This window comes from Mercenaria mercenaria, chromosome 17, assembly GCF_021730395.1.
Source record: "Mercenaria mercenaria strain notata chromosome 17, MADL_Memer_1, whole genome shotgun sequence".
In the NCBI taxonomy this organism is placed as follows: Eukaryota; Metazoa; Mollusca; class Bivalvia; order Venerida; family Veneridae; genus Mercenaria; species Mercenaria mercenaria.
In genome coordinates, this window is record NC_069377.1 from 22,202,053 (window position 1) to 22,228,403 (window position 26,351).

At 34.8% G+C, this 26,351-nt stretch overlaps 1 protein-coding gene across 2 annotated transcripts; it reads right to left on the reverse strand.

The window, feature by feature from the left end:
• Positions 1 to 1,582: 1,582 nt before the first annotated feature.
• LOC123536751 (oncoprotein-induced transcript 3 protein-like) lies at positions 1,583 to 17,292 on the reverse strand. Of its 2 annotated transcripts, none has more exons than XM_045320146.2 (5): positions 17,234 to 17,292; positions 8,534 to 8,628; positions 6,692 to 6,913; positions 4,860 to 5,021; positions 1,583 to 2,034 (listed from the first exon to the last, which is right to left on the reverse strand). In XM_045320146.2, the coding sequence occupies exons 2-5, from the start codon at positions 8,598 to 8,600 to the stop codon at positions 1,874 to 1,876; spliced, it is 612 nt and encodes a 203-aa protein (XP_045176081.1). In that variant the 5' UTR covers positions 8,601 to 8,628; positions 17,234 to 17,292; the 3' UTR covers positions 1,583 to 1,873. The 2 variants fall into 2 exon arrangements, with proteins under 2 accessions (XP_045176081.1, XP_045176080.1); XM_045320145.2 differs by lacking the exon at positions 17,234 to 17,292 and adding an exon at positions 15,990 to 16,126.
• Between the last annotated feature and the right edge of the window lie 9,059 nt (positions 17,293 to 26,351).

Consider the following 26,351-nt stretch of genomic DNA (forward strand, 5'->3'; position numbering starts at 1 on the left):
TCCTTTTTAGAGAGTAAAGGCCAATGGCGGCCGATTTTTTACAACAGTGAGCTGCCGTTGAAAAAATATATGTGGCATTCATTTAGCAATTCGAGTACTTAGAGAAAAATCCTTGAAATTCTCGAGGGTGACTTTTTTGTAGTTTAACTAACGCTATTTACTTTACCGATAGCTGCTCCAGTTTTGTCACCGTGCATCCAAGTTGATGTTAACCGATGGGATGGGACAGACTTTAAACATTGTTATTTGTCTTTGAAACGTCATGACGTCTTTCCTGTTTACGGACGTTGATTTCCCGCGCTTTGTTTAAATACGCTGCTATAAGAAATAGTTCTAAAAAGAATACCGTTCGACTGATTTTATTTTTATTATTATTTCTTGATATCGGTATGCAAGAAAAAGATTCTGTCACTGGTTATAGGTGCAGATGGGAATATCCGGCTCTCGGGTAACTGTTTAGGCGATAACTCGGTAGGAACCTCGTTACCGCCTAAACAGTTACCCTCGAGACCGGAAATTCCCATCTGCACCTATAACCAGTGAAAGACTCTTATATTCTAGTTTTAGCTCTAGCAGCCCCTAAAAGGGGTCAAATGTCCCAGCTGAACAAAGTTGGCTGCGGTTCTAATAAAGATGCTATAAATCAAGTTTGATTAGAATACATGAGAAAAAATCAATTAAAGGATTCTTTTATTTATTATTTTTATTTATTTCTAAAATAGGCCAACTGATCCCGCTTTAACAAATGCATATTCGCTATTCATGAATCTTTGGACAATGACGTCACACCTATAAAAAAGTGAAGGTCAAGCAAAATATACAATTGTAATTATTTCAATATTTTTGTTTCATAAGCAAAGTTTGACCTTAGTCATATCACATAGATAAACTGTATGCAGCGTACCTTCATTTCAGTGTAATGAGATTCAGTCATTATATAGCATATACATTATAAAACAGATTTCAACTGAGAATATATTTGCATACCATACTAAAGAAAAATATTCATATATAATAAATCAGTTAAATAATTTATAACAAATATATCAAAGCAAATAAGTACTCATTTTAATATGCAATCTGAATAAGTCAAAAAAGCAAGAAACATTTTCATATACAGACGACAATTGTAACAAGGAAAATCTTTTAAAAAGCACTTCTCTACATAAAAGACTCTTATCACACCCTTATTCATGTGATACGCAGACCGTATTCAGCTCTTTCTTTAATTTGATATATGTTGGTATTTGAACAGGTTTTTATCATATTTATTAAACTTACTTATCATTTTGAGATATATCAATATTCTTGCTAAATATACTGAGCCAAAGTTAGTTTTAAAACTGTGAACAGCGTCGTTTAGGATAAACGCTTTGTCTACATTTCACTGACAGCGTAGCACAATCAACAGAGTGGAAGAAATTGACACTCTCGTCCAATCAGGCAGAGTGTTGCATAAATCTTCCAGTTTGATAAATTATCTATAATGCGTTATCAAGTAGTTTGATTTGCAAACTGAAGTCACGTGGCATAGGTAACGAATTCGTTCTTAGACGGCGTTCGCCGAAAAAAGAGACAGCAATAAATTGTAGAAGAAATTTATTTTGCATCGCAGCGTAAAGCCTTTTATACTGGGACTCCCAAGTAACATTCATCTATCAGAACTTTGAAAGTAAACTGGTTTTATTTAAGGATTGTCGGGAAAGAAATGGACTAGTTATTGCAGTCAAGAAAATATCTTAAAGAAACAAAAATTAACATATTTCAAAATATAAAATTACTGGTCAATTAATCTTTTGGCAATAAAAATACGGACATTGTCATAAAGTACCACACTCGTTCACTTTAAATACCGTTACGTAACATTGAATCATCATAGCAGCACAACAACGGCTATCATTATCCACACTAAAATCGATGCAGCGTCATTTTTCGAACCAATGTTCCCTCCTCCTTTGTCATTTTTCAAACCACTGTTCCCTCCTCCTTTGTCATTTTTCAAACCACTGTTCCCTCCTCCGCTTTTAGGCGCTTCTGAAATAAGTTATAATACAATACTTGTAGTAGACAGACCTTAAAGACCTTAATTTACATGTGGCAAAAAAAAAAATTAACTTTTACAATATAAACGCCTTAAAGCACAGTCAAGTTATTTACCCATCTGCAGTAATCAATCACTATATACGCTTTAGACAGACAAGCAACAAGGTATGTTGACAGATCCAAAATTTATACATTCGTAAAACATCTCTTAAAATGAGACTAAGTATCATACGGCGAGCAATCCGGGTCTCGAACCAGGGCCCACTTGTATACAAGATGAGTGGCCTACGGAATGAGTTAACACGTACTACCAAGCCCCACTGGATCTACATTAACCACCATCATGTATTCCTACGATTATGATGTATTAGGTGTTTAATTAAGCATGCAGTGTTAAATAATGCACATTTTGTAAAAATTGGGAACGTCTAGCAGAGAACGTATGCACCACATATCTTTAAGATCATTTATGTTCGTTTTCTGAAATAAACGCGTTAATTTTTGAGCGATTGATTACCGTTGTCTGCTACATAATCTCATCTGAGTCCATGTAGTATATGTCGCAAACTTTTAGTATGCCGCAATGTGCAATATTTGATGAGGAAACATTTTTCAGAACATTCTCACCCACGCTTCTCTATGTCTTTTATTTACTTGTTTTTATGTTATTCTTTTTGCTGCTTTCTGTCTAGTTTTACAATTTCATATGCCAGTGCTGTACAAATATTTGTACAGGCTGGCAATCGTGATTCAAGCAGACCGTTGATGAATCGTCGTCAAGCATCGTGGTAGTGATGGACAGTATGTAATCCGATAAAACATTGCAAAGGTTTGTGTATTTTGAGAAATAATATTATCCTCTACAAATCCGAAACTGGCATTATATTTGTTTTGTGGTCATTTGTTTTAGAATCGGTTATGAATCCAGGCCTATGCCAGTGACGTCTTCATAACGTCAACTTTGTTAACGATATTTTTCGTCGATTAGTAATCGATTTAATTATTTTTTTGTAAATCTATAAAGATATATTGAACAACTTTTCGTATAAAAAAACAGTATATCTTTTGGAGAATAAGAATATCCAGTTTTAGCAAGACCAATATCTTTTAACATAAAATGTATATAATACGCCAAAGCCGCACATCTCGACGAACACATTGCTTTAATGTTATACTAAATGTTATACTAAATTATACATGACCGGATCAACTTTATAGAACCAGTGCACGTATTTGTTGGACAGCCCTCGTATCATACACATTTGTGGATCGTCCTAGAGGTAACGATTTAGGTCTGCTGTTAAAAATATGACCCTCTCCTAACTGGATCCCATTCCATTTCCTATTTGTTTAGTTTATACTAATTTGTATTAGCTCGATTGTGATGAAAGCTTCAAGCTGATTGGAACCACTTTCGAGTCCGCTTCCTGGAAAAACCAGTACTGGTGTCATATGAGAAGTCATGGTCATGACCCCAGTGAGGCTCGAACCCACGACCCCTGGATTAAACGGCTGACACCTTATCCACTAGACAATCGCTCCACTTTTTCCCGATTTGGTATATTACTTAGGACAGCCTCTGTCTTACATTGGTCTTTGATATTTTCTCAGCACATCGCTTGCGTGATCCGACCCCAGCTTTCGGTCTCTTTTAAGGTACAGTCACACATACGGATACATGTATGTCCGTGCGTTGAGGTACGATGCGGATGGGATTGGTCTGTTGGGTGCGGACACGGATAAGTACGGAGCAGTACGTCTTAGTACGGGAAAATGGTGAGAAACGGGAACAAAAAAGGTTGCGAATATGTACGGATATTTACGACGTACTACGTTGAACTAGTTTTACTGCGCCTGGCAACTTGCCCAGCGCGTGGACGGGTCTGCGGTGAACTACGTTGAACTACGCTTAAGTACGGACAGCCTCGGATAACTACGTTCAGCTACGGCAACATACGTTTCAGTACGGATAACTACATTTTAGTACGTTTAACTACGGATGAATAAGTTTCAACCAAGTTGGATTGAAGTCACGCTCAAATGGCTACGGACCGCTCAAACTTTTGTGCATGTTCAAAAGTTGGAGAAACTTGCAAGTTCGAGATAATTCTTGAATACGTTTTGACCAGACGTTTGTTGGTACGGATTGATACGGATTGATACTTTGAGGTACGGCTCAGCTACGGATCGATCCGGATTACTACGTTTCTCTCCGTGGCTAGACATGGCTATCCACGCCGTATGTGTGACTGGGGTTTTACCAGTGAAATATCAGGTCTTACATTAATATTATACATGTATAGAGGTAATTATATCACGGTCCTTCGCAGTAGTTCTCTGCCCTCAACACACTATGTGCGTACACTTTGCATTGGTTTCAGGAAAGACACTGAACGCATTAATATGCTTTAAATAACTTGCTCTTTATCGTTTGAAGTTCGGGTCTCATTCTTGATGCATTTACAAAATATTTTATAATGCCTGGATAATTTACTGACATTCGACATGGCAAATTCAGTTACTCACGATTCCCACAATGCCTAAATACATCATTGTGTCATAAACGTTCCGACTTACTTAACCTTAACAAACCTCAGTAGTGCAGAGAGCTGTGAAATTAATTTCATGAGTCAAAACACCTATTTCTTGGGGATATTAGTTAATGAAACTAAAGAAATAATGAAATCCACAATAAGTAGTTACCCACGAATAATAATTATTTGAAAGTAATTTCTGTCCACTTTGAAATAAAGGACATGCCCTATCTAGAAATGGCATAATTATATAATTGATAACCCTCGTTTGAATATACTTACCGAAACAGTAATTAGTACAGTTTTTTGCGGAAACAAGGTGATAAACAATAAAATCTGTGCAGTTTTTCGTTTTAATGTCGATGCTTAGCGCACAACACGCAGAACCTTCATGGGTACAGATTTGTCTCAGAACTTCCCCGTCAGTCAGTGTTGGTATAGTATCTGAAAAGAAAATACGAATTTATCTAAAGTATTACGTCTAAAGGTAACAACTGCCTGTTACCTAAATTACTAAAGTCAACAGAAAAACAAATCATCAACTATACACAATAACAAAGTATTTTGTTTTAAAAAGTAATAATTCAAATACCTTGAAAATATTAACTAGCAATAAAGTCAATTCTTGTATTCAAGAATAGTCCAAATCCTGTCTTGGTCAAATTTAAATCCTATCAATATTAATTCCAAATCTCACACAGAATCCGAACCCAAAGAATATTTATAAACCCGCTCTTTAAAGATGATTTTTAAATCCACAATGTTAATGTAAATCCACCAAATGTTAAATGTCCAAACTGGTAAAATTTTGTTCTTAAGAAATACAGGAAAGTTTTTCATTTCAATAAGATCTTGCTTAGGTTCTTTTTTATCCTCAAACAGCTTCCCATCCAGAGCATCATGGACAATTCACAGCACCTCCATGTATAATCAAGAATTATTTTTTCTCTCGAAAACCGGGAGAACTCAGACTTTAAAATAATTAAATAACTCTGTTTATCAGCATTTATGATGGGACTTTCTGGACACCTACAGAATATAAATAACTTGTTGACATACATGATAATCAAATCTAGGACAGGATTCACTGTGAACATTGAGTCGTCAATATTGATGTAGAATTAAATGTACATAACAAAATTATCTGTAAGATGATGATTCTGTTTGCTAATCCTTCATAGGCTAAAGTTACCACCGTGAAAACCTTTGGTCTAGTAATATCACGGCGAGCATATATTGGAACTTGAGATGAACTTTGGGATATCTGTGTGGTTGCGTTCAGACATTTTGTCATTAATGCGACACATCAAAGCAGCGAGATCGTATTAACCTATCCCACTTATATAATTGTTAAAATTATATGTAGACATGAAAAACGGGATAAGACTTAACTGACACAAGCCATGTTGCTAAAATCTGGCAGAAAATAGATCGTATTTTGGTTTAAACAATATTCATTTCCAAATATGTATTTCATACAAACATATATTAATGTGATAGGATTGAGGAGTAAGTTAAAAGCTTGTATTAAAACCTCTTTCTTGTAGATTGAGAGTAATGCATATTTAATTCAACAACATAATTTTCAAAAAAAAAAAAAAAAAAAAACATGCAGTAGCTCTAACCAGATAAAATAGCACTGTAACAAAAATGTAGAAAATAAAATATAAATATACATAATTATATACATCCGTACGTAAAGAAAGAAGAGGACTATACCAATTATTGTACTAGAAACAATATAAACATTGTAGCCGATGTTCTTTTCTAATACCTAATGGTTAATAGATATCTCAGACATAAATAAATATATTCATATGCAACGGTAAGATTCAGAGAAGAACGAGCGGTTCTATTTGTTGTACTAGATTTGATTATTTTAATATAAATGATGTACTTTACTTTAGGTCGAATATTGTAAATATTAATACAATTTGTTCATGTAGATTCTAAAATCATTATGTCATGTTTATTCACCTTTCTCCTTTAAACTGGTTTACCGTAAACATTTATCTTTCCAACGCTCCCTTTTTGGATATTTGAATGTATATATGAGCATATACATAGAAAGAGTATTATATAAAAGTGGAATAATAATAATAGAAATAATATACCATTAAACCATATTTGGTTTTTACTTCCGCACTGTAGATCTTGCGGACATTTGTTTGTCATTCTTCCATTGGTCGTACCGGTATATCTGTACCAGCTGACTGTTGTTGATGCCTGACAGATGATATTATCGACACTACTTGCTTTATACGCAACCGTCAATGTAGTGTCATTTATCGTTGTGTGACTTGTACATGGATCCGTTGTGCCATCTACATGTAAATCTGGAAATAAAGAGAGCGGTAATCGTGAAGATCGAAATAAATTTAATCCGCGACAACGAGTGAACCCGAATTTGACCGGTATGTCTAATTTTGAGAGTGTTCCGTCCCATGAACATAGCACCTCTACTGATCCAGAATCTAGCCTACCATCATCTCATGTGCCGAGTGATCACTCCGTAACATCAGCCTCATGTAACACAACATCTGTTATATCTAATGACAACTTCTCATTTTGTGTTATTAACTTTCAAAGTGCTATAAACAAAAAGACTGAACTATATAATGTTATCTCAAATCGCAAACCAGAGCTCATCCTAGGTAATGAAACCCGCTTAGACCCGAATACATTGAATTCAGAACTTTTACCATATAACATTTCCAGTGAACATAAATATCAGATCTAGAAAAGACCGTATAGAAACTGTGAACAAGAGGGGCGGGAAGTTATGGTCATGGTAAAACCTGGGTTTGAATGTGAAGAGTGTCCTGATCTCGAGATTACCACAAATACTTGAACAATCTTCTAGACCCAGAACAAAATACAACTTCTAAACGTTTTGGGAGATACATTAACGCAAGAAAACAAGACACTATGGGTATGGGTACATTAAAAGCAAACGGGGTAGTTGCAGACACAGCTGAAAGGAAAGCCAATTGTTTGAATAAACAGTTCACGCCAGTGTTCACACGTGAAATGTTTTCTAACTTTCCGAGCAAAGGGGCATCTCCGCATAAACCGATGAAAGAAATAAAAATCAGTGAACGGGGTGTTAAAATGCATAGATAGATTTAATGAAAAGAAGGCTAGCGGACCAGATAAGATACCTATCAAGATTCTGAAACAATGTGCCAATGAAATCACACCAATATTAACTGCCATCTATCAACAATTGTTAGGCACAGGTGAAACCCATTGGACTGGAAAGAAGCTAATGTAGTTCAGATCTTTAAGAAGGGTGATAGAACAAAGCCAGAGAATTACCGCCCAGTTTCATTAACAGCTTTTGTTTCAAAAATGTTAGAACACATGGTGGTATCTCAAATAATTGACCATCTGGACCCTAATAACGAACACGGATTTCGTGCAAAAAGATTTTGTGAATCGCAGTTACTTCTGACAACTGACGATGTAGCAAATGAACTTAACAATTGTAACCAGAAACCGGAGTAACTTCGGCAAGTTTGGACGCCTTCAAATCAGCTGTCCAGAGTGTACCATCTGCACAATTCTAAAAAATGGACATTGGATGTACAGTGTATATACATGTTAGTCAGTTGGACTGTTTTAAAAGTGTATGGGTGAACATCATGATATATGGACAGCTAGTTGTAAACCAATGCTGTGAACTGTAAATAGTTTTATGAATGGTTGCCGATGCATTTCACCCTACATCGGATGCACAGTCACCTTACTATAGATATCTACGTTGTAAATGTTGGCAAGAAACCTCATTGAAGTTGAATCTGAAAGTTAAGCGTGAGCAGATATTTCGATTTACATGATAAATACAAGAAATATTTTCACAGGTTAGTTTGGAAGCATCATCTTATAAACAGTTTTGCTTTTTTTATTACAAATTTCATGTTTCTTTAAAATTGTAATCTATAAAATTTACTTACAAAACTGGATCAGAAAAATGAAAGACCATTGCATCCAAAACATCATTTTGTATTTATTCTCTACCATGTTCTCTCAACCACTTGTTTCAACCAGGCTGTTAGAAGAGAAATATAATAGTAAATCACTCTTATAAGAAAATACTTTAAAATCTTGGAAATCTATTATGTATAGCAAATATCCTTATGAACTATGTACTTCAAAAGAAGTGAAATAATGGAATAACATTTTATGAACATGTACTAAAATAGAAAAAGTGGAAACTCCACAGGTCGCTCAACACGACAAAAACGAAAATGTTGCAGGCTCGGTTTGATTGATCCTGTTCATGGACGGTAGTGGAAATGCATGCTACCGTCCACGCCCTCTAGTCCCGGGTATACACATGCTACAAGTACAAAAACAAGTTAACCCTTATGATGCTGAACACAATTGATTCTGCCTTTGCGTGATCAGCCTGCACATCCATGCAGTCTGATCAAGATCTGCACTGTTCGCCATTCAGTCAGTATCTTTTAGGTAAGCACCCCTTTTAACAGTAAATGGTACTATAGAAATACAGCAGAGTAAGAATTAAGAGACATCCGCAGATATGTTCATACGGCGGTGCATGTGGAACCTTCAATGATAAACTAGCGTGTAATTCTATGAAAAGCGGCGTATGATCCCCTAGTTTAAATAATGGGGAAAACAATGAACAGAACTAAACAAAGTGGAATTTAGAAAGGGGATCCTGCATATCACAGGAACTGAGAAAAAAAAACAAAAATAAAAAGCAGGCACCATATCCAAGGGGTGATTATACAATACCCAAAGCTATGAAAGCGGGAGTATTGGAACCACCCAGGCCGAAATGTTAATGCTGAGAAACTAAACAGTACCATTAACACGACATAAAAGTCGTGCTGAACGATCTGAGAAGATCGAAATATAACAGCCCTGATTGAATGTACGGGGAGACATTTTACGGCCGCCACAGACCTTACATTATACAGTCTTACATAGACATTTTAAATGCATATAAAATTCTACAAAAAGTCTTAATACATGTATTTGATGAAAGTTAAGTACAAAGTCTTATACATGTTGAACACTTTATATACGTTGTACATGTTTTTATGTATAGTTATGTCAGTGATTTCAACAGACATTTATTAGCTCCACTATTCGGAGAATATGGGTGTGTGGGGAGGGGGGGGGACTATACTCGGCGTCGGCGTCGGCGTGACCCTTCTTGGTTAAAGTTTTTCGGCAACCTTTGTTTTTCTGTCATATCTTTGTATTGCTTATATCTTACTGTAACTTCACATAAACATTGTCCAGTATACAAACAATGTATGTGTATGGGCTGAGACCCAAGGTCAAGGTTACCAAGCTGTTATACTTAGGTTATTTTTAAGGTTAAAGTTTTTCGGCAACCTTTGTTTTTCTGTGTTGTTACTTTTGCTTAAATCTTACTGTAACTTTACATAAACATTGTCCAGCATACAAACAAAGTATGTGTAGGGGCTTGGCCCATTATACCCAAGGTCAAGGTCACCAAGGAGTTATACTTTGAATTATTTTCATGTTAATTTTTTTCGAAAGCTTCGTTTATAGACATATCTTTGGTACTTTAAAAGATAATGACTTGAAATTAAAAGTATTTGTTTATAAGCATCTGCATGTGTGGCTACATACCCCAGAACTAATTGTGTTTTTGACAGAATTATGCCCCTTTTATACTTAAACTTTTTTGCAATCTTCGCTTTCTGGATACTACTTTAATGCAATATAAGATAAAGACTTGAAGCTTAAAATGTATCTTTAACATTATACTCTGAATGTGTGGTAACAATCACCATAACTCGGATTTGTATTTTTGACCGAATTATGTCCCTTTTATACTTATTTTTTTTTACAAACTTCGTTTTCTGAACATAACTTTGATACTACTAGTATATAAGATAATGACTTGAAACTGAAAATATATCTTTATCATCATCATCTGCATGTGTTGTAACAATCCTAATAACTCAAATTTGTGTATTTTTGATGGAATTATACCCCTTGGTGTATCTTCCTTTTAAAGTAGAGGTCTCTTATTCAGACATATATTCATTTTACTGTCAAATCCCCGAACAGTGGATCGCGCTGTTTTACGGACAGCTCTTGTTTTTATCACATTATCAGTTTAACAGTCAAAATATTGTGCGCTGCTAATGCATTGCAACGGACCTGCCTTTGAATTGCAATGGTGTTTGAAAATAATTTGCTTTTTCCTATGTATTTGCGGTTCATTAGTATCTCATATTTTACAGTCTATTGAACAAGCATCCACTATTTATAATTGCTGTTTTTCTAAATGAATTGCTGACAGGAACTCTAAATGGCAGTGATTTTTCTTTACATTGCATCGTGAACTTGACGATTCTAGGCATTTATATAAAAGCAGTACGAGTTGTAACTAATGAATTAAAACTTTGGTCTTTTCTTTTAGAATAAGAATACGTATTCTACAACAGACATGTAAAATGTTTTCGCATATCCGGTCATATGTTTTTGAGATATTCCAGAGTAGTGGTTACAAAAAGAAAAAAAAAGGAAAGAAAACATAACCTACAGAACATTCAAATTAAAACTTTACTTGACGGACGGTAAATCGGGAAACACATGTAATGCGCTTATCATGAACCTTAAAATAGTCACACTATTGAGAATGATAAAACTCCCTATAAAACAAAAACTGTACAAAAAACGTCCAAGTTAGCTAAACTCGTGATTTGCGGAAGTGTAAATTTCCACGGTGAGGATGCGTACACCGGATATTGCCATTAAGTGATAAGGTATTTTCCGAAAACGGGATTATTTTTCGCCAACAAGTTAAGTAAAACCCCGATTTACTATTGTATTATACTACTACAGAAGAAAAGAGCACTATTTTTCATAACTAGATACGGTGTATATGCTCTCACAAGTGTAAAATGACTCAATATTAAGTAGAAATGCTAAAATTTGTGATAAAATGACTAGTTTATCATTTGATAAATGCATGCCGTAAACACATTTGTCCTGATACCATAACTTATTTGCACTGTGGGGAAAATCTGAATCGTACGATTCAATTATTTTCATACAAAGAAAAAATGTGCAAAATTTCAGCTTTGTAAATGTTCAAATCACGGAGAAATCGGTGATAAATGAACGTCGATGGTGTACTGTGTATTGATTTTTCAAAGATATATTGTACTGTGTATTGCAGTTTGGTATACTGAGTATTGATATTGAAAAACGTGCATATTTTCAGCATTTACGGTCATTAGGTAGACAAGGCATGTAATTCCATTGGCCCAAATAATGGAATGTCTTTTTCTGTTTGCAGATGACATTAGACTTCACAGCAAAAATCACAAGCACCAGTTTGAACACTGATATTACAACTTCCAATTACAGCGGCATGCCAATAGTCACTCAGAGAAACTGTCTAAAGACTAGCCATTGTCGAGTAAAGACCCAGTCACAAGTTTTATAATAATGTAACACATGATATGATGACGATAAGTGTGGAAAAGGTCTCCCCTTATAAGAAGAGCCAACATGAAAATATATTATTCTTTTGCCTTCATACTACATAGAGGCATAAACCTTGGTCAATAGACAACTTTTATCGATTATGGTGTCAATAGTTCAAAGGTCAAAGTCGTAAGGGCTTTGATCTTTTAAAGTGGTTTCTCCTCAATAACCTTATACTCATTTGACGTAGAACCTTCGAACTAGCTTCGCTTGAAATTTTCTTAAAATAACGCTATAGTCAACGCTTATTTTTATTGGTTTAAATGCATTGTTCTAAAAGGTAATTAGCTCACCACTTGCTTCATACGAATCAAAATGGGTGCCATATGCACTGAACAATTCGTTTTAAAAGTAGGAGGAAACAGTGCCATGTGTTATTCTTGAAATATATTTTGCACACTTTATTTGCAAGATATATGTCATTTCTATGCAAATAGTTCGTTACCACCATTATGTGATCAACTTCCCTGTTGACCAAAATAATATATTTATTGTCAAAGTCAACTTCGAACTATAACAAGCGATCGGGAACTGACTTGAAGATCATTCCGATTTTTTCATGTATTAAAACTGTTGAATGTAAAATGTTTATGATCTTTGGTTAAAACATATTTATTCCCAACAATATACCTAACTATATTTATATACTAACATTACAAGTACAGTTGGTGGAAAGGATTAAAACGAAAGACAAATCTTATAGAGTTCTTCTACTATCTTATTATAATCTGTTTGTGAATTTGTGTTTACGTTTCGAGTTTGTTTAATGAATATTTCAATGTACATGACTATTTGTTCATTATCAATGTAAAACATGGCTTTTACAATATTGTTTGTCAAATAATGTTTGGTAAAATAAATCTGTCACAACTGAACGTATTTCAAGTCTTATGTGACAGTAATGTACACTCATCACATTTATGCAGTAAGTAGCTGCTTCTTTTAATGTCAATAAGTATTCGTCTGTCTTGCTTTTCTCTTTCCTCTTAATTTAGCGTCAGAAATGCGGTCTCTGTTATGCAAGCAGTTGTATAATTGTAAAACCGTTGGAAGAGTTATAAGCCTGCCCTTCAAAACAGCTTGCAGTCTTCACTAATATTAACCAAGCTGTCGATGAAAACATTTTGCGACGTCAAGAAATATAGGAAACTATAAAATTAGTTAAAGAAAACGTTTCTTGGCAAACAAATTGATTAAAGGCTATTTATTCATCCATCTATTATAACACATTCTTTCATAGACTGTATAACAAACTCTCCGAAAACCTTGTCTGTCCATGGATTTGCACTCTGTGTAACATTGAAAGTTCCATGTACACCGCCGTGTACAGTCTCTGGATTATATTTTTGTACTGGTAGCATTGTGTAAATGTTGGGTTCTTCTAGATGGCGTGGTAGGTAGCACACATTTCCACTGCCGTCAATGGACAGGCTCCTCACCATTTGCCCAAATCAAAGGTTTCTTTCTGTTGCAAATAGGTCCATTTTGTAAGCGGGTTCCTTTTTGAAATACGTATGTCAATATTTTCTGAATCAACAGTATATTTTCTGCTTTTTTCTCTGCATATGTCTGGTGCTATCTTGTAATTTACTTTTTTGCGGTTTTGGTCGTCAGCGTGCTATAATATTCTCGTCATTTGGGTGGTGTTCAACAAAATGACATACAATGGCCTTAAATTCGTTCGTCGAGCCAGCCATAAACACACATAAACAAGTTGAATCTGCAACAAAAAATATCACAATGTAGTATTTATTAGTAAGGCCGGGCTTTCTGCAAGATATTGAGAGTAAGTCTTAGTGGCATCCCAAATGCAAAATTTTAAAAGATACCTTTAACTGTTTTTGAGATAATTTATGTTATATCAACTTCAACAATGCTCAATGATAGAATAGAATATATATATCTACATTTACAACTGGTAAGCATAACAAACAATATTGCCAACTGTTGCACTATGGTCACTGTGAGTTACGTTCAGAGCTTATTACATGAATTACAACGGAGTAAACGCTATAAATATCAATGTAAAAACATCACGTATCTTCAGGGCTAAAGAAATTACTGTTTTGAACATTGAAAAGGAAATGATAATGTACATTTTGTAAGATTCATTCTTTAAAACTCAATGATAATGTAAACAATACACAGTACAGTAAAATGTGATACAGGTCAATACACAGTACATATATTTGCAATACACAATACACCATCGACGCTCATTTATCATCGATTTCTCCGTCATTTGAATATTTACAAAGCTGAAATTTTGAAATTTTGCACATGTTTTTTTTGTATGTAACAATAAATCATACGATTCAGAAATTTTATCACAAGACAATAAGTGACGATATCTGGAAAAATGTGTCCCCGACCTGCATTTATCAGATGATAAAGTTGCCATTTTATCACAAATTTTTGCATTTCTACTTAAGATTGACTCATTTTACGCTTGTGAGAGCATCTACACAGTATCTAGTTATTAAAAATAATGCTCTTTTCTTTTATAATAGTTTAATACAATAGTAAATAAGTGTTTTACTTACCTTGTTGACGAAAAATAAACACGTTTTCGGAAAATACCTTATCACTAAATGGCAATATCCGGTGTACGCATCCTCACCGCGATTTTTGGAATTTGAACTTTATTATCTAAGTAAATAGGACGCGAATGTTCCTGTTAAAACGAGCACAAGGATGACATACTTGAGTCTTTTTAATCTTTTTTAAATAAATAACTTGCATGTTTATCTAACTAAGGATAGATACCAAAATCTAAAACACACCCAAGACATTACGATAATGTGTACAAATAAACACTTAATTTGGTCGGTAAAAAATTCTGGCGAAATCCTGGATGAGTAAAATTAATAATTACAAGGTTTCTTCAGTCAGAACATACATTATGCTTTGTATTCCACTTTACAATACAATTTAATACATAACAATAATACAGTGGCACAGGGGTGGCATGCACTACTTTAAAAAAAGAAAAAATGCACTTCTCTTTTTTATGTCGTTCCCACGACATACTAACTCAAAGGAACGACATAGTATGTCGTAGTAATGAATTACTGGGATCGACATAAAAAGATAGGTGCAATTTTAAGTATTTCATTGAAATGAAAAGAGTAGCGCAATAAAAAAAGAGTAGTGTAATAAAAAAAGAATAATGCGATAAAAAAAGAGTAGAGCATGCTAGCTATGTCGAGGGGATGACTTAGTAACTCGTGGGAACGAGTTAGATATGTCGCGTCAGCGACTTATTATCTCGTTTCCTCGACACAGTAAGTCGTTACCACGACATAGCTATCTCGTTTCCACGAATTAGTCAACCAATCAAATTTTGCGTAACATGCTTGATTTATATTATTTGCTATAAATGATAAGTTACTTCCCTTTGTAATAAAGTGGCCATAATAGAAGTGGACTGGAAAGATTTCATGGTGAGAAGAGCGTTTCCTTAACGGTATGATTGTTTCTGTCGGCCATGATGATCACAGGTATAATAAATATAACACAACTTGATTTTCTGACAAACTCATGGGAAACTCATGGGAACAAGTTAGCTATGATAACAACTCTTTCCCACGACATAGCTAACTCGTTCCCACAAGTCGTTCCCTTGACATAGCTAACATGCACTATTCTTGTTTTTATTGCACTATTCCTTTTTTTATTACACTAATCTTATTTTATTGCGCTACCCTTCTTTTTCAATGCAATACTTTTATTTTAAATTGCACCTCTCTTTTTTATGTTTTCCCATGATTAGTATCTCGTAACCATGACATACTAAGTCGTTCCTTGAGTTAATATCTCGTGGAAACGACATAAAAAAGAGAACTACAATTAAAAAAACCAATAAACCGGTTAAAGCTTCCAAGTGGTGGAGTATTTGTCACTTACCGTTCCAAGCCGGTGCCCCTCTGTGTTCCTGTATTTGTTCGTTTTGTCCTAATGTGTTTGCGTTTTGAGTGTGTCTGCGTTGGTCGTGCTGTTAGTTTAAGTTTGAGGATATTTAGTGCACAAAAATCAAAATTGCTTTCATTTGTTACAAAGCCTTATTTGAACGCAGGACCTAAACAATGATAACGATAAAATAAAATGTCTGTTTTTCAATTTCTGCAAACACAATCAAAAATACTTTAAATTTGCTGAATAACGATTAAACCTAAAAAAATCATGCATTCCTCTGTTTCCATTTATCTTTCTGAAAATGTTTCGTAGGACATAGCCAAATAGAAGGAATTTATTGGCACAGCAAAGGGCAATCGAATTAAACCAAACAACCGTATGTGTTCTTGTCTGTACGAATACATTATTATATTCTATATATAGATATAGAGCCCATCGTAACTGATTCGAATATTTAAGTTATTACGACTACATGCAGACGCGTAACATTTCGATATTTTAAAAATGATTTGCTAAGAATGATTACTTCACAATATAATTATTTTACTTAAGGTGATCAAGACAAACCTCGATGCCATTTTCAAATTCAGTATGGAGTTACAATAAGATTATTGTAAAATGTATTGTATCACAGGGTTATGCAGCAGTATAGAATGGTCCGAACGTAAAACGTCAAATAAAAAATAATTAACAGAAACTTCGTAAACATAGTTAGTAAGTAAAAAGATGTATTGGGAGACATGCTAAACGTTGGGTGTTATAAAGAAAACTAACTTTTTTGTATTCCTTACACCATTTTCGCCTTACACCATTTGTGAAATGTTTTGAGAAACTTATTGTACATAGAAATGAATTTAATTGAATTTAAATAACATCTTCTTTAAAAAAATGGCATGCGTATGTAAAATTATTTGTACAAACTATTTGGCATATTGTAGGATTCGACGTTTTAGGAATTATTTCTCTTTAAAATTAAAATGTAAAGCAAAATTCCTGTTTATAATCAAGCTATTTGTGAAACCACCTAAGTAAAAATAAACGAACCCCCCCCCCCCCCACGAAAAAAACCCAAACAAAACACAACAGTAACACAAAACAACGAAAAAAAAACAAAAGTAAAACAGCAACAATGACAAAACAACAACAACAAAAAAGAAAACAATAAAACAAAACAAACATTTTAATAACAACAATAAATAAATAAATAAACAAATAAATATGAAGTAAAACCTCACATTGTAGCACAAATTGTCCAAATATCCTTGCTTTCTTTGACCATTAGCATTGATGTAATAATCGGAGTGCCGCTGATAAGGATATCCTAAAATACAAACACGTAAAACAGCCATATTTGATAATCAATACAAGCCTTAATATATAACTTAAGGTTGTTAAACATGTTTGATTAACCAAAAGTTGCTAAACATGTTTTATAAACCAAAAATTTCTAACCATGTTCGATCAACTCAAAGTGCTCACCATTCTTGATGAACCAAATGTTGCTAACCATGCTTAATGAACCAAAAGTGTTAACCATGTATGATGAACCAATAGTTGCTAACCATGTTTGATGAACCAAAAGTTGTTAACCATGTTTGATGAACCAAAAGTTGCTAACCATGTTTGATGAACCAAACGTTGCTAACCATGTTTGATGAACCAAAAGTGCTAACGATGTCTGTTGAACTGAAAGTAGCTAACCATGATTTATAAACCAAAAGCTTCTAACCATGTTTGGTCAACTAAAAGTGCTTACCATTCTTGATGAACCAAATGTTGCTAACTATGTTTGATCAACAAAAAGTGCTAACAGTAATTGATGAACCAATAGTTGCTAACCATGTTTGATGAACCAATACTTGCTAACCATGTTTGAGGAACCAAAAGTTGCTAACCATGATTGATGAACCAAAGGTGCTTACCATGTTTGATGGACCAAAAGTTGCTAACCATTTCTGATGAACCAAATGTTGCTAATCATGTTTGATGAACCAAAGGTGCTTACCATGTTTGATGAACCAAAAGTGCTAACCATGTTTGATGAAAAAAAAGTTGCTAACCATGTTGATGAACGAAAGGTGCCTACCATGCTTAATGAACCAAAAGTTGCAAACCATTTTTGATGAACCAAAAGTGCTTACCATGTTTAATGAATGAAAAGTTGCTTGCCATGTTTGAGGAACAAATCGTGCTAACCATGTTTGATGAACCAATAGTCGCTAACCATGTTTGATGAACCAAAAGAGCTAACAATGCTCGATGAATCAAAAGTTGCTTACCATGTTTGATGTACAAAATGTGCAAACCATGTTTGATGAACCAAAAGTTGCTAACCATGTTTGATGAACCAAAAGTGCTAACCATGTTTGATGAACCAAAAGTGCCTACCATGTTTAATAAACCAAAAGTTGCTTTTCATTTTTGATGAACCAAATGTGCTAACCATGTTTGATGAACCAAAAGTCACTAACCATGTTTGATGAATCAAATGTTGCTAACCATGTCTGATGAACCAAAAGTAGCTAATTATGTCTGATGAATAAAAAGTTGCTAACCATGTCTGATGAACCAATAGTTGCTAACCATGTTTGATGAACAAAAAGTTGCTAACCATGTTTTATGAACCAAAAGTTGCTAACCATGTTCGGTGAACCAAAAGTGCTAACCATGTTTGATGAACCAAATGTTGCTAACCATGTCTGATGAACCAAAAGTTGCTAATCATGTTCAATGAATCAGAAGAGCTAACCATGCTTGATGAACCAATAGTTGCTAACCATGTTTAATGAACAAAAAGTGCTAACCATGTTTGATAAACCAAAAGTGCTAGCCATGTTTGATCAACAAAAGTTGCTAACAATGTTTGATGAACCAAAAGTTGCTAACAATGTTCGGTGAATCAAAAGTTGCTAAGCATGTTTGATGAACCAGAAGTGCTAACCATGTCTGATGAACCAAAATTGCATACCACGTTTAATGAACCAATAGTTGCTAACCATGTTTGATAAACCAATAGTTGCTAACCATGTTTGATGAACCAATAGTTGCTAACCATGTTTGATGAACCAATAGTTGCTAACCATGTTTGATGAACCAAAAGTTGTTAACCATGTTTGATGAACCAAAGGTGTAAACCATGTTTGATGAACCAAAAGTCACTAACCATGTTTGATGAACCAAATCTTGCTAACAATGTCTGTTGAACCAAAAGTTGCTAACCATGTCTGATGAACAAAAAGTTGCTAACCATGTTTGATGAACCAATAGTTGCTGACCATGTTTGATGAACAAAAAGTTGCTAACCATGTTTTATGAACCAAAAGTTGCTAACCATGTTCGGTGAATCAAAAGTGCTAACCATGTTTCATGAACCAAATGTTGCAAACCATGTCTGATGAACCAAAAGTTGCTACTCATTTTCAATGAACCAAAAGTGTTAACCATGTTTGATGAACCAATAGCTGCTAACCATGTTTGATGAACAAAAAGTGCTAACCACGTTTGATAAACCACAAGTGCTAGCCATGTTTGATGAACAAAAAGTTGCTAATCATGTTTGATGAACCAAAAGTTGCTAACCATGGTTGATGAACAAAAAGTTGCTAACCATGTCTGATGAACCAAAAGTTGCTAACCATGTCTGATGAACAAAAAGTTGCTAACCATGTTTGATGAACCAATAGTTGCTAACCATGTTTGATGAACAAAAAGTTGCTAACCATGGTTTATGAACCAAAAGTTGCTAACCATGTTCGGTGAATCAAAAGTGCTAACCATGTTTCATGAACCAAATGTTGCTAACCATGTCTGATGAACCAAAAGTTGCTACTCATGTTCAATGAACCAAAAGTGCTAACCATGTTTGATGAACCAATATTTGCTAACCATGTTTGATGAACAAAAAGTGCTAACCACGTTTGATAAACCAAAAGTGCTAGCCATGTTTGATGAACAAAAAGTTGCTAACCATGTTTGATGAACCAAAAGTTGCTAACCATGTTCGGTGAATCAAAAGTTGCTAAGCATGTTTGATGAACCAGAAGTGCTAACCATGTCTGATGAACAAAAATTGCTAACCATGTTTGATGAGCCAATAGTTGCTAACCATTATTGATAAACCAATAGTTGCTAACCATGTTTGATGAACCAATAGTTGCTAACCATGTTTGATGAACCAATAGTTGCTAACCATGTTTGATAAACCAAAAGTTGTTAACCATGTTTGATGAACCAAAGGTGCTAACCATGTTTAATGAACCAAAAGATATTAACCGTGTTTGATGAACCAAAAATGCTAACCATGTTTAATGAACCAAAAATGCTAACCATGTTTGGTGAACCAATAGTTGCTTACCATGTTTGATGATCAAAAAGTTACTAACCATGTTTGATGAACCAAAAGTTGCTAACAATGTTTGATGAATCAATAGTTGCTTACCATGTTTGAAGAACCAATAGTTGCTAACCATGTTTGATGAACCAATAGTTGCTAACAATGTGTGATGGACCAATAGTTGCTAACCATGTTTGATTAACAAAAAGTGCCTACCACGTTTGATAAACGACAAGTGCTAGCCATGTTTGATGAACAAAAAGTTGCTAATCATGTTTGATGAACCAAAAGTTGCTAACCATGATTGATGAACAAAAAGTTGCTAACCATGTCTGATGAACCAAACGTTGCTAACCATGTCTGATGAACAAAAAGTTGCTAACCATGTTTGATGAACCAATAGTTGCTAACCATGTTTGATGAACAAAAAGTTGCTTACCATGGTTTATGAACCAAAAGTTGCTAACCATGTTCGGTGAATCAAAAGTGCTGACCATGTTTCATGAACCAAATGTTGCTAACCATGTCTGATGAACCAAAAGTTGCTACTCATGTTCAATGAACCAAAAGTGCTAACCATGTTTGATGAACCAATATTTGCTAACCATGTTTGATGAACAAAAAGTGCTAACCACGTTTGATAAACCAAAAGTGCTAGCCATGTTTGATGAACAAAAAGTTGCTAACCATGTTTGATGAACCAAAAGTTGCTAACCATGTTCGGTGAATCAAAAGTTGCTAAGCATATTTGATGAACCAGAAGTGCTAACCATGTCTGATGAACCAAAATTGCTAACCATGTTTGATGAGCCAATAGTTGCTAACCATTATTGATAAACCAATAGTTGCTAACCATGTTTGATGAACCAATAGTTGCTAACCATGTTTGATGAACCAATAGTTGCTAACCATGTTTGATAAACCAAAAGTTGTTAACCATGTTTGATGAACCAAAGGTGCTAACCATGTTTGATGAACCAAAAGATATTAACCATGTTTGATGAACCAAAAATGCTAACCATGTTTAATGAACCAAAAACGCTAACCATGTTTGATGAACCAATAGTTGCTAACCATGTTTGATGATCAAAAAGTTACTAACCATGTTTGATGAACCAAAAGTTGCTAACAATGTTTGATGAATCAATAGTTGCTTACCATGTTTGAAGAACCAATAGTTGCTAACCATGTTTGATGAACCAATAGTTGCTAACAATGTGTGATGGACCAATAGTTGCTAACCATGTTTGATTAACAAAACGTTGCTAACCATGTTTGATGAACCAATAGTTGCTAACCATGCTTGATGAACTAATAGTTGCTAATCATGTGTGATGAACAAATAGTTGCTGACCATGTTTAATGAACCAAAAGTTGCTAACCTGTTTTGTTGAACCAAATGTGCTAACATGTTTGATGAACCAGAAGTCACTAACCATGTTTGATGAATCAAATGTTGCTAACCATGTCTGATGAACCAAAAGTTGCTAACCATGTTTGATGAATCAATAGTTGCTAACCATGTTTCATGAACAAAAATGTGCTAACCATGTTTGATTAACCAAAAGTTGCTAACCATGTTCGGTGAATCAAAAGTGTTAACCAAGTTTGATGAACCAAATGTTGCTAACCATGTCTGATGAACCAAAAGTTGCTAAGCATGTTCAATGAACGAAGAGTGCTAACCATGTTTGATGAACCAAAAGTTGCTAACCATGTTTGATGAACCAAAATAGCTAACCATGTTTGATAAACCAAAAGTGCTAGCCATGTTTGATGAACAAAAAGTTGCTAACCATGTTTGATGAACCAAAAGTTGCTAACCATGTTCGGTGAATCAAAAGTTGCTAAGCATGTTTGATGAACCAGAAGTGCTAACCATGTCTGATGAACCAAAATTGCTAACCATGTTTAATGAACCAATAGTTTGATGAGCCGATAGTTGCTAACCATGTTTGACGAACCAGTAGTTGCTAACCATGTTTGATGAACCAATAGTTGCTAACCATGTTTGATGAACCAAAAGTTGCTAACAATGTTTGATGAACCAAAAGTTGTTAACCATTGTTGATGAACCAAAAGTGCTAGCCACGTTTGATGAACAAAAAGTTGTTAACCGTGTTTGATGAACCAAAAGTGCTAACCATGTTGAATGAACCAAAAATGCTAACCATGTTTGATGAACCAATAGTTGCTTACCATGTTTGATGATCAAGAAGTTACTAACCATGTTTGATGAACCAAAAGTTGCTAACAATGTTTGTTGAACCAATAGTTGCTAACTATGTGTGATGAACCAATAGTTGCTTACCACGTTTGAAGAACCAATAGTTGCTAACCCTGTTTGATGAACCAATAGTTGCTAACCATGTGTGATGGAACAATAGTTGCTAACCATGTTTGATGAACAAAAAGTTCCTAACCATGTTTGATGAACCAAACGTTGCTAACCATGTTTGATGAACTAATAGTTGCTAATCATGTGTGATGAACAAATAGTTGCTAACCATGTTTAATGAACCAAAAGTTGCTAACCATTTTTGATGAACCAAATGTGCTCACCATGTTTGATGAACCAAAAGTCACTGACCATGTTTGATGAACCAAATGTTGGTAACCATGTCTGATGAACCAAAAGTTGCTTACCATGTCTGATGAACAAAAAGTTGCTAACCATGTTTGATGAACCAATAGTTGCTAACCATGTTTGATGAACAAAAAGTTGCTTTCCATGTTTGATGAACCAAAAGTTGCTAACCATGTTCGGTGAATCAAAAGTGCTAACCATGCTTGATGAACCAAACGTTGCTAACCATGTCTGATGAACCAAAAGTTGTTAACCATGTTCAATGAACCTGAAGTGCTAACCATGTTTGATGAACCAATATTTGCTAACCATGTTTGATGAACAAAAAGTGCTAATAATGTTTGATGAACCAAAAGTTTTAGCCATGTTTGATGAACAAAAAGTTGCTAACCATGTTTGATGAACCAAAATTTGCTAACCATGTTCGGTGAATCAGAAGTTGCTAAGCGTGTTTGATGAACCAGAAGAGCTAACCATGTCTGATGAACAAAAAGTTGCTAATCATATTTAATGAACCAATAGTTGCTAACCATGTCTAATGAACCAAAAGTTGCTAACCATGTTCGGTGAATCAAAAGTGCTAACCATGTTTGATGAACCAAAGGTTGCTAACCATGTCTGATGAACCAAAAGTTGCTCATCATGTTTAATGAACCAATAGTTGCTAACCATGTTTGATGAGCCAAAAGTTGCTAACCATGTTTGATGAACCAAAAGTTGCTAACCATGTTTGATGAACCAATAGTTGCTAACCATGTTTGATGAACCAAACGTTGTTAACCATGTTTGATGAACCAAAGGTGCTAACCATGTTTGATGAACCAAAAGTTGTTAACCCTGTTTGATGAACCAAAAGTGCTAACCACGTTTAATGAACCAAAAGTGGTAACCATGTTTGATGAAGCAATAGTTGCTAACCATGTTTGATGAACCAATAGTTGCTAACCATGTTTGATGAACCAAAAGTTGTTAACCATGTTTAATGAACCAAATGTGCTTACCATGTTTGATGAACCAAAAGTTGTTAACCGTGTTTGATGAACCAAAAGTGCTAACCATGTTTAATGAACCAAAAAAGCTAGCCATGTTTGATGAACCAATAGTTGCTAGCCATGTTTGATGATCAAAAAGTTACTAACCATGTTTGATGAATCAAAAGTTGTTAACCATGTTTGATGAACCAAATGTTCTTAACCATGTTTGATGAGCCAAAAGTTGCTTACCATGTTTGATGGACCAAAGGTGCCTACCATGTTTAATGAACCAAAAGTTGCTAACCATTTTTGATGAACCAAATGTGCTAACCATGTTTGATGAACCAAAGTCGCTAACCTTGTTTGATGACCCAAATGTTGCTAACCATGTCCGATGTACCATGTTTAATGAACCAAAACCTGCTCACCATTTTTGATGTACCAAATGTGCTTACCATGTTTGATGAACCAAAGTCGCTAATCATGTTTGATGAACCAAAAGTTGTTGTATCATAGCTCGGTGCTTTTTCTTAACAAATTTGGTGCAGGTAAATCGTATACACTGAGTACAGGGTGCGGTAACTATAAGTGTGCAGGTATTTAATACCCGCACGCTAGTTACCGCACTGTTGGATAGGAAAGTATGCCAGCATGTCTGGAACAGTAGACAGCGAAGTGTATTTTATTGATTTTCTGCTCTCGCATTGGTTTATTTTACCTGGGCTTTACACATTTGTAAAGCAAGGATTTTAAGTACTCACTGAACTGCTGTATATGGCAATGTGGAACGCCTACAACTACCATATATGGATGGCTATGATGCAAAACAGAAAGAACATTAAAACTCTCGGGTAAACGATTTATACTCGGGGGCTACGCCCCCTCGTACAAATCGTTTACCCTCGAGTTTCAATGCTCTTTCTATTACTTAACCATGTCTGATGAACCAAAAGTGCTAACCATGTTTGATGAACCAAAATTTGCTAACCATGTTTAATCAATCAGAAGATATTTATCATGTATAAACAATCGGATGTTGTTTACCATGGTTTGTTATAGCATAACATCTTTTTATCAAAGTAACCCGTTGTCAAACTTAGATCTGGCGAAGTGCCTCGAAAAATGACACCTCGTGTTCTTGAACAGTACCATCTTTCTAAAGGTTAAAAGTAATAAAGATTAAGGAGTAACGAGATTTAATTCCAAAAATGTGCACACAGACATAGACTTATTATTTGACCATATCATATACATGTAACATATGTCCAAAACAACTGTACGTCATTTCATTTAAATCTACATTACTTTTTTTCTATACTCAAATATTAAACAAAGTAATGATTTCGACGTCCGTTTTGAAAACTTGCATGATATCCAGCAACAAGAGTGCCAGAATGTCACAATATATGCCCGTCACAGCAAATTTATTTACTCTAGCACCTGTATTTGCAGATGTAATTTTAATTTTGTGGTTGTTTAGTAATCATTGTAATTCTTTTCTTTTTCTAAGTCCACAAAAAAACTCCTTACCAGGTAGAGATACCTTAAAATACACCTAAAATTAGAAAGTAACAACTCTGTTGTACCACAGAAAGTGGTCTTGGTTTTTCCCTACGGTCAATTATAAAAAAGTTACAATATAAGTTATTTATAGTAACAACTAAGGGAAGTTAATCTTTAAAAAAAAAAAAAAAAAAAAAGTCCACACAAAAATCCTTACCAGGTAGAGATTTGTCAAAATACACCTCAAAATTGGATGTAACATGCATGTTGTACTACAGAAAAGTGGTCTCGATTTTTCCCTACGTCAAGTAATGAAAAAGTTACAATATAAGCTATTTATAGTAACAACAAAGGGAAGTAATTCTAAAGAAGGGAACTGCGCATGACACTTCGTCTCATGATGGTGTTTAATTGTGCCAAGATACATCAAAATCCCTCTATGCATGAAGAAGAAATGCATCGGACAGTCATTCTTGTATCTGACCTTTGGCCTCTAAGTGGGACCTGGTTCTTGCGCATGACACTCCGTCTTGTGGTGGTGAACATTTGTACCAAGTTATATCAAAATCCCTCCATGCATGAAGAAGATATGCTCCGGACAAAGTTTTCATTCTTGTATCCTTTGACCTCTAAGTGTGACCTTGACCTTAGACCTAGGGACCTGATTCTTGCGCATGACACTCCGTCTCATGATGATAAACAATTGTGCCAACTTTCATCAAAATCCCTCTATGCATGAAGAAGAAATGCTCCGGACAAAGTTTTCATTCTTGTATCCTTTGACCTCTAAGTGTGACCTTGACCTTAGACCTAGGGACCTGGTTCTTGCGCATGACACTCCGTCTCATGATGATAAACAATTGTGCCAACTTTCATCAAAATCCCTCCATGCATGAAGAAGATATGCTCCGGACAAAGTCATACTTGAATTTGACCTTTGACCGCTAAGTGTGACC

Coding starts and splice junctions, on each gene's coding strand:
- LOC123536751 (XM_045320146.2), bottom strand. CDS start 8,600: ATGGTAGAGAATAAATACAAAATGATGTTTTGGATGCAATGGTCTTTC. Junction 6,914..8,533: donor CATTTTTCTGATCCAGTTTT/GTAAGTAAATTT, acceptor CTTTATTTCCAG/ATTTACATGTAGATGGCACA. Junction 2,035..4,859: donor CTGTACTAATTACTGTTTCG/GTAAGTATATTC, acceptor AACTTATTTCAG/AAGCGCCTAAAAGCGGAGGA.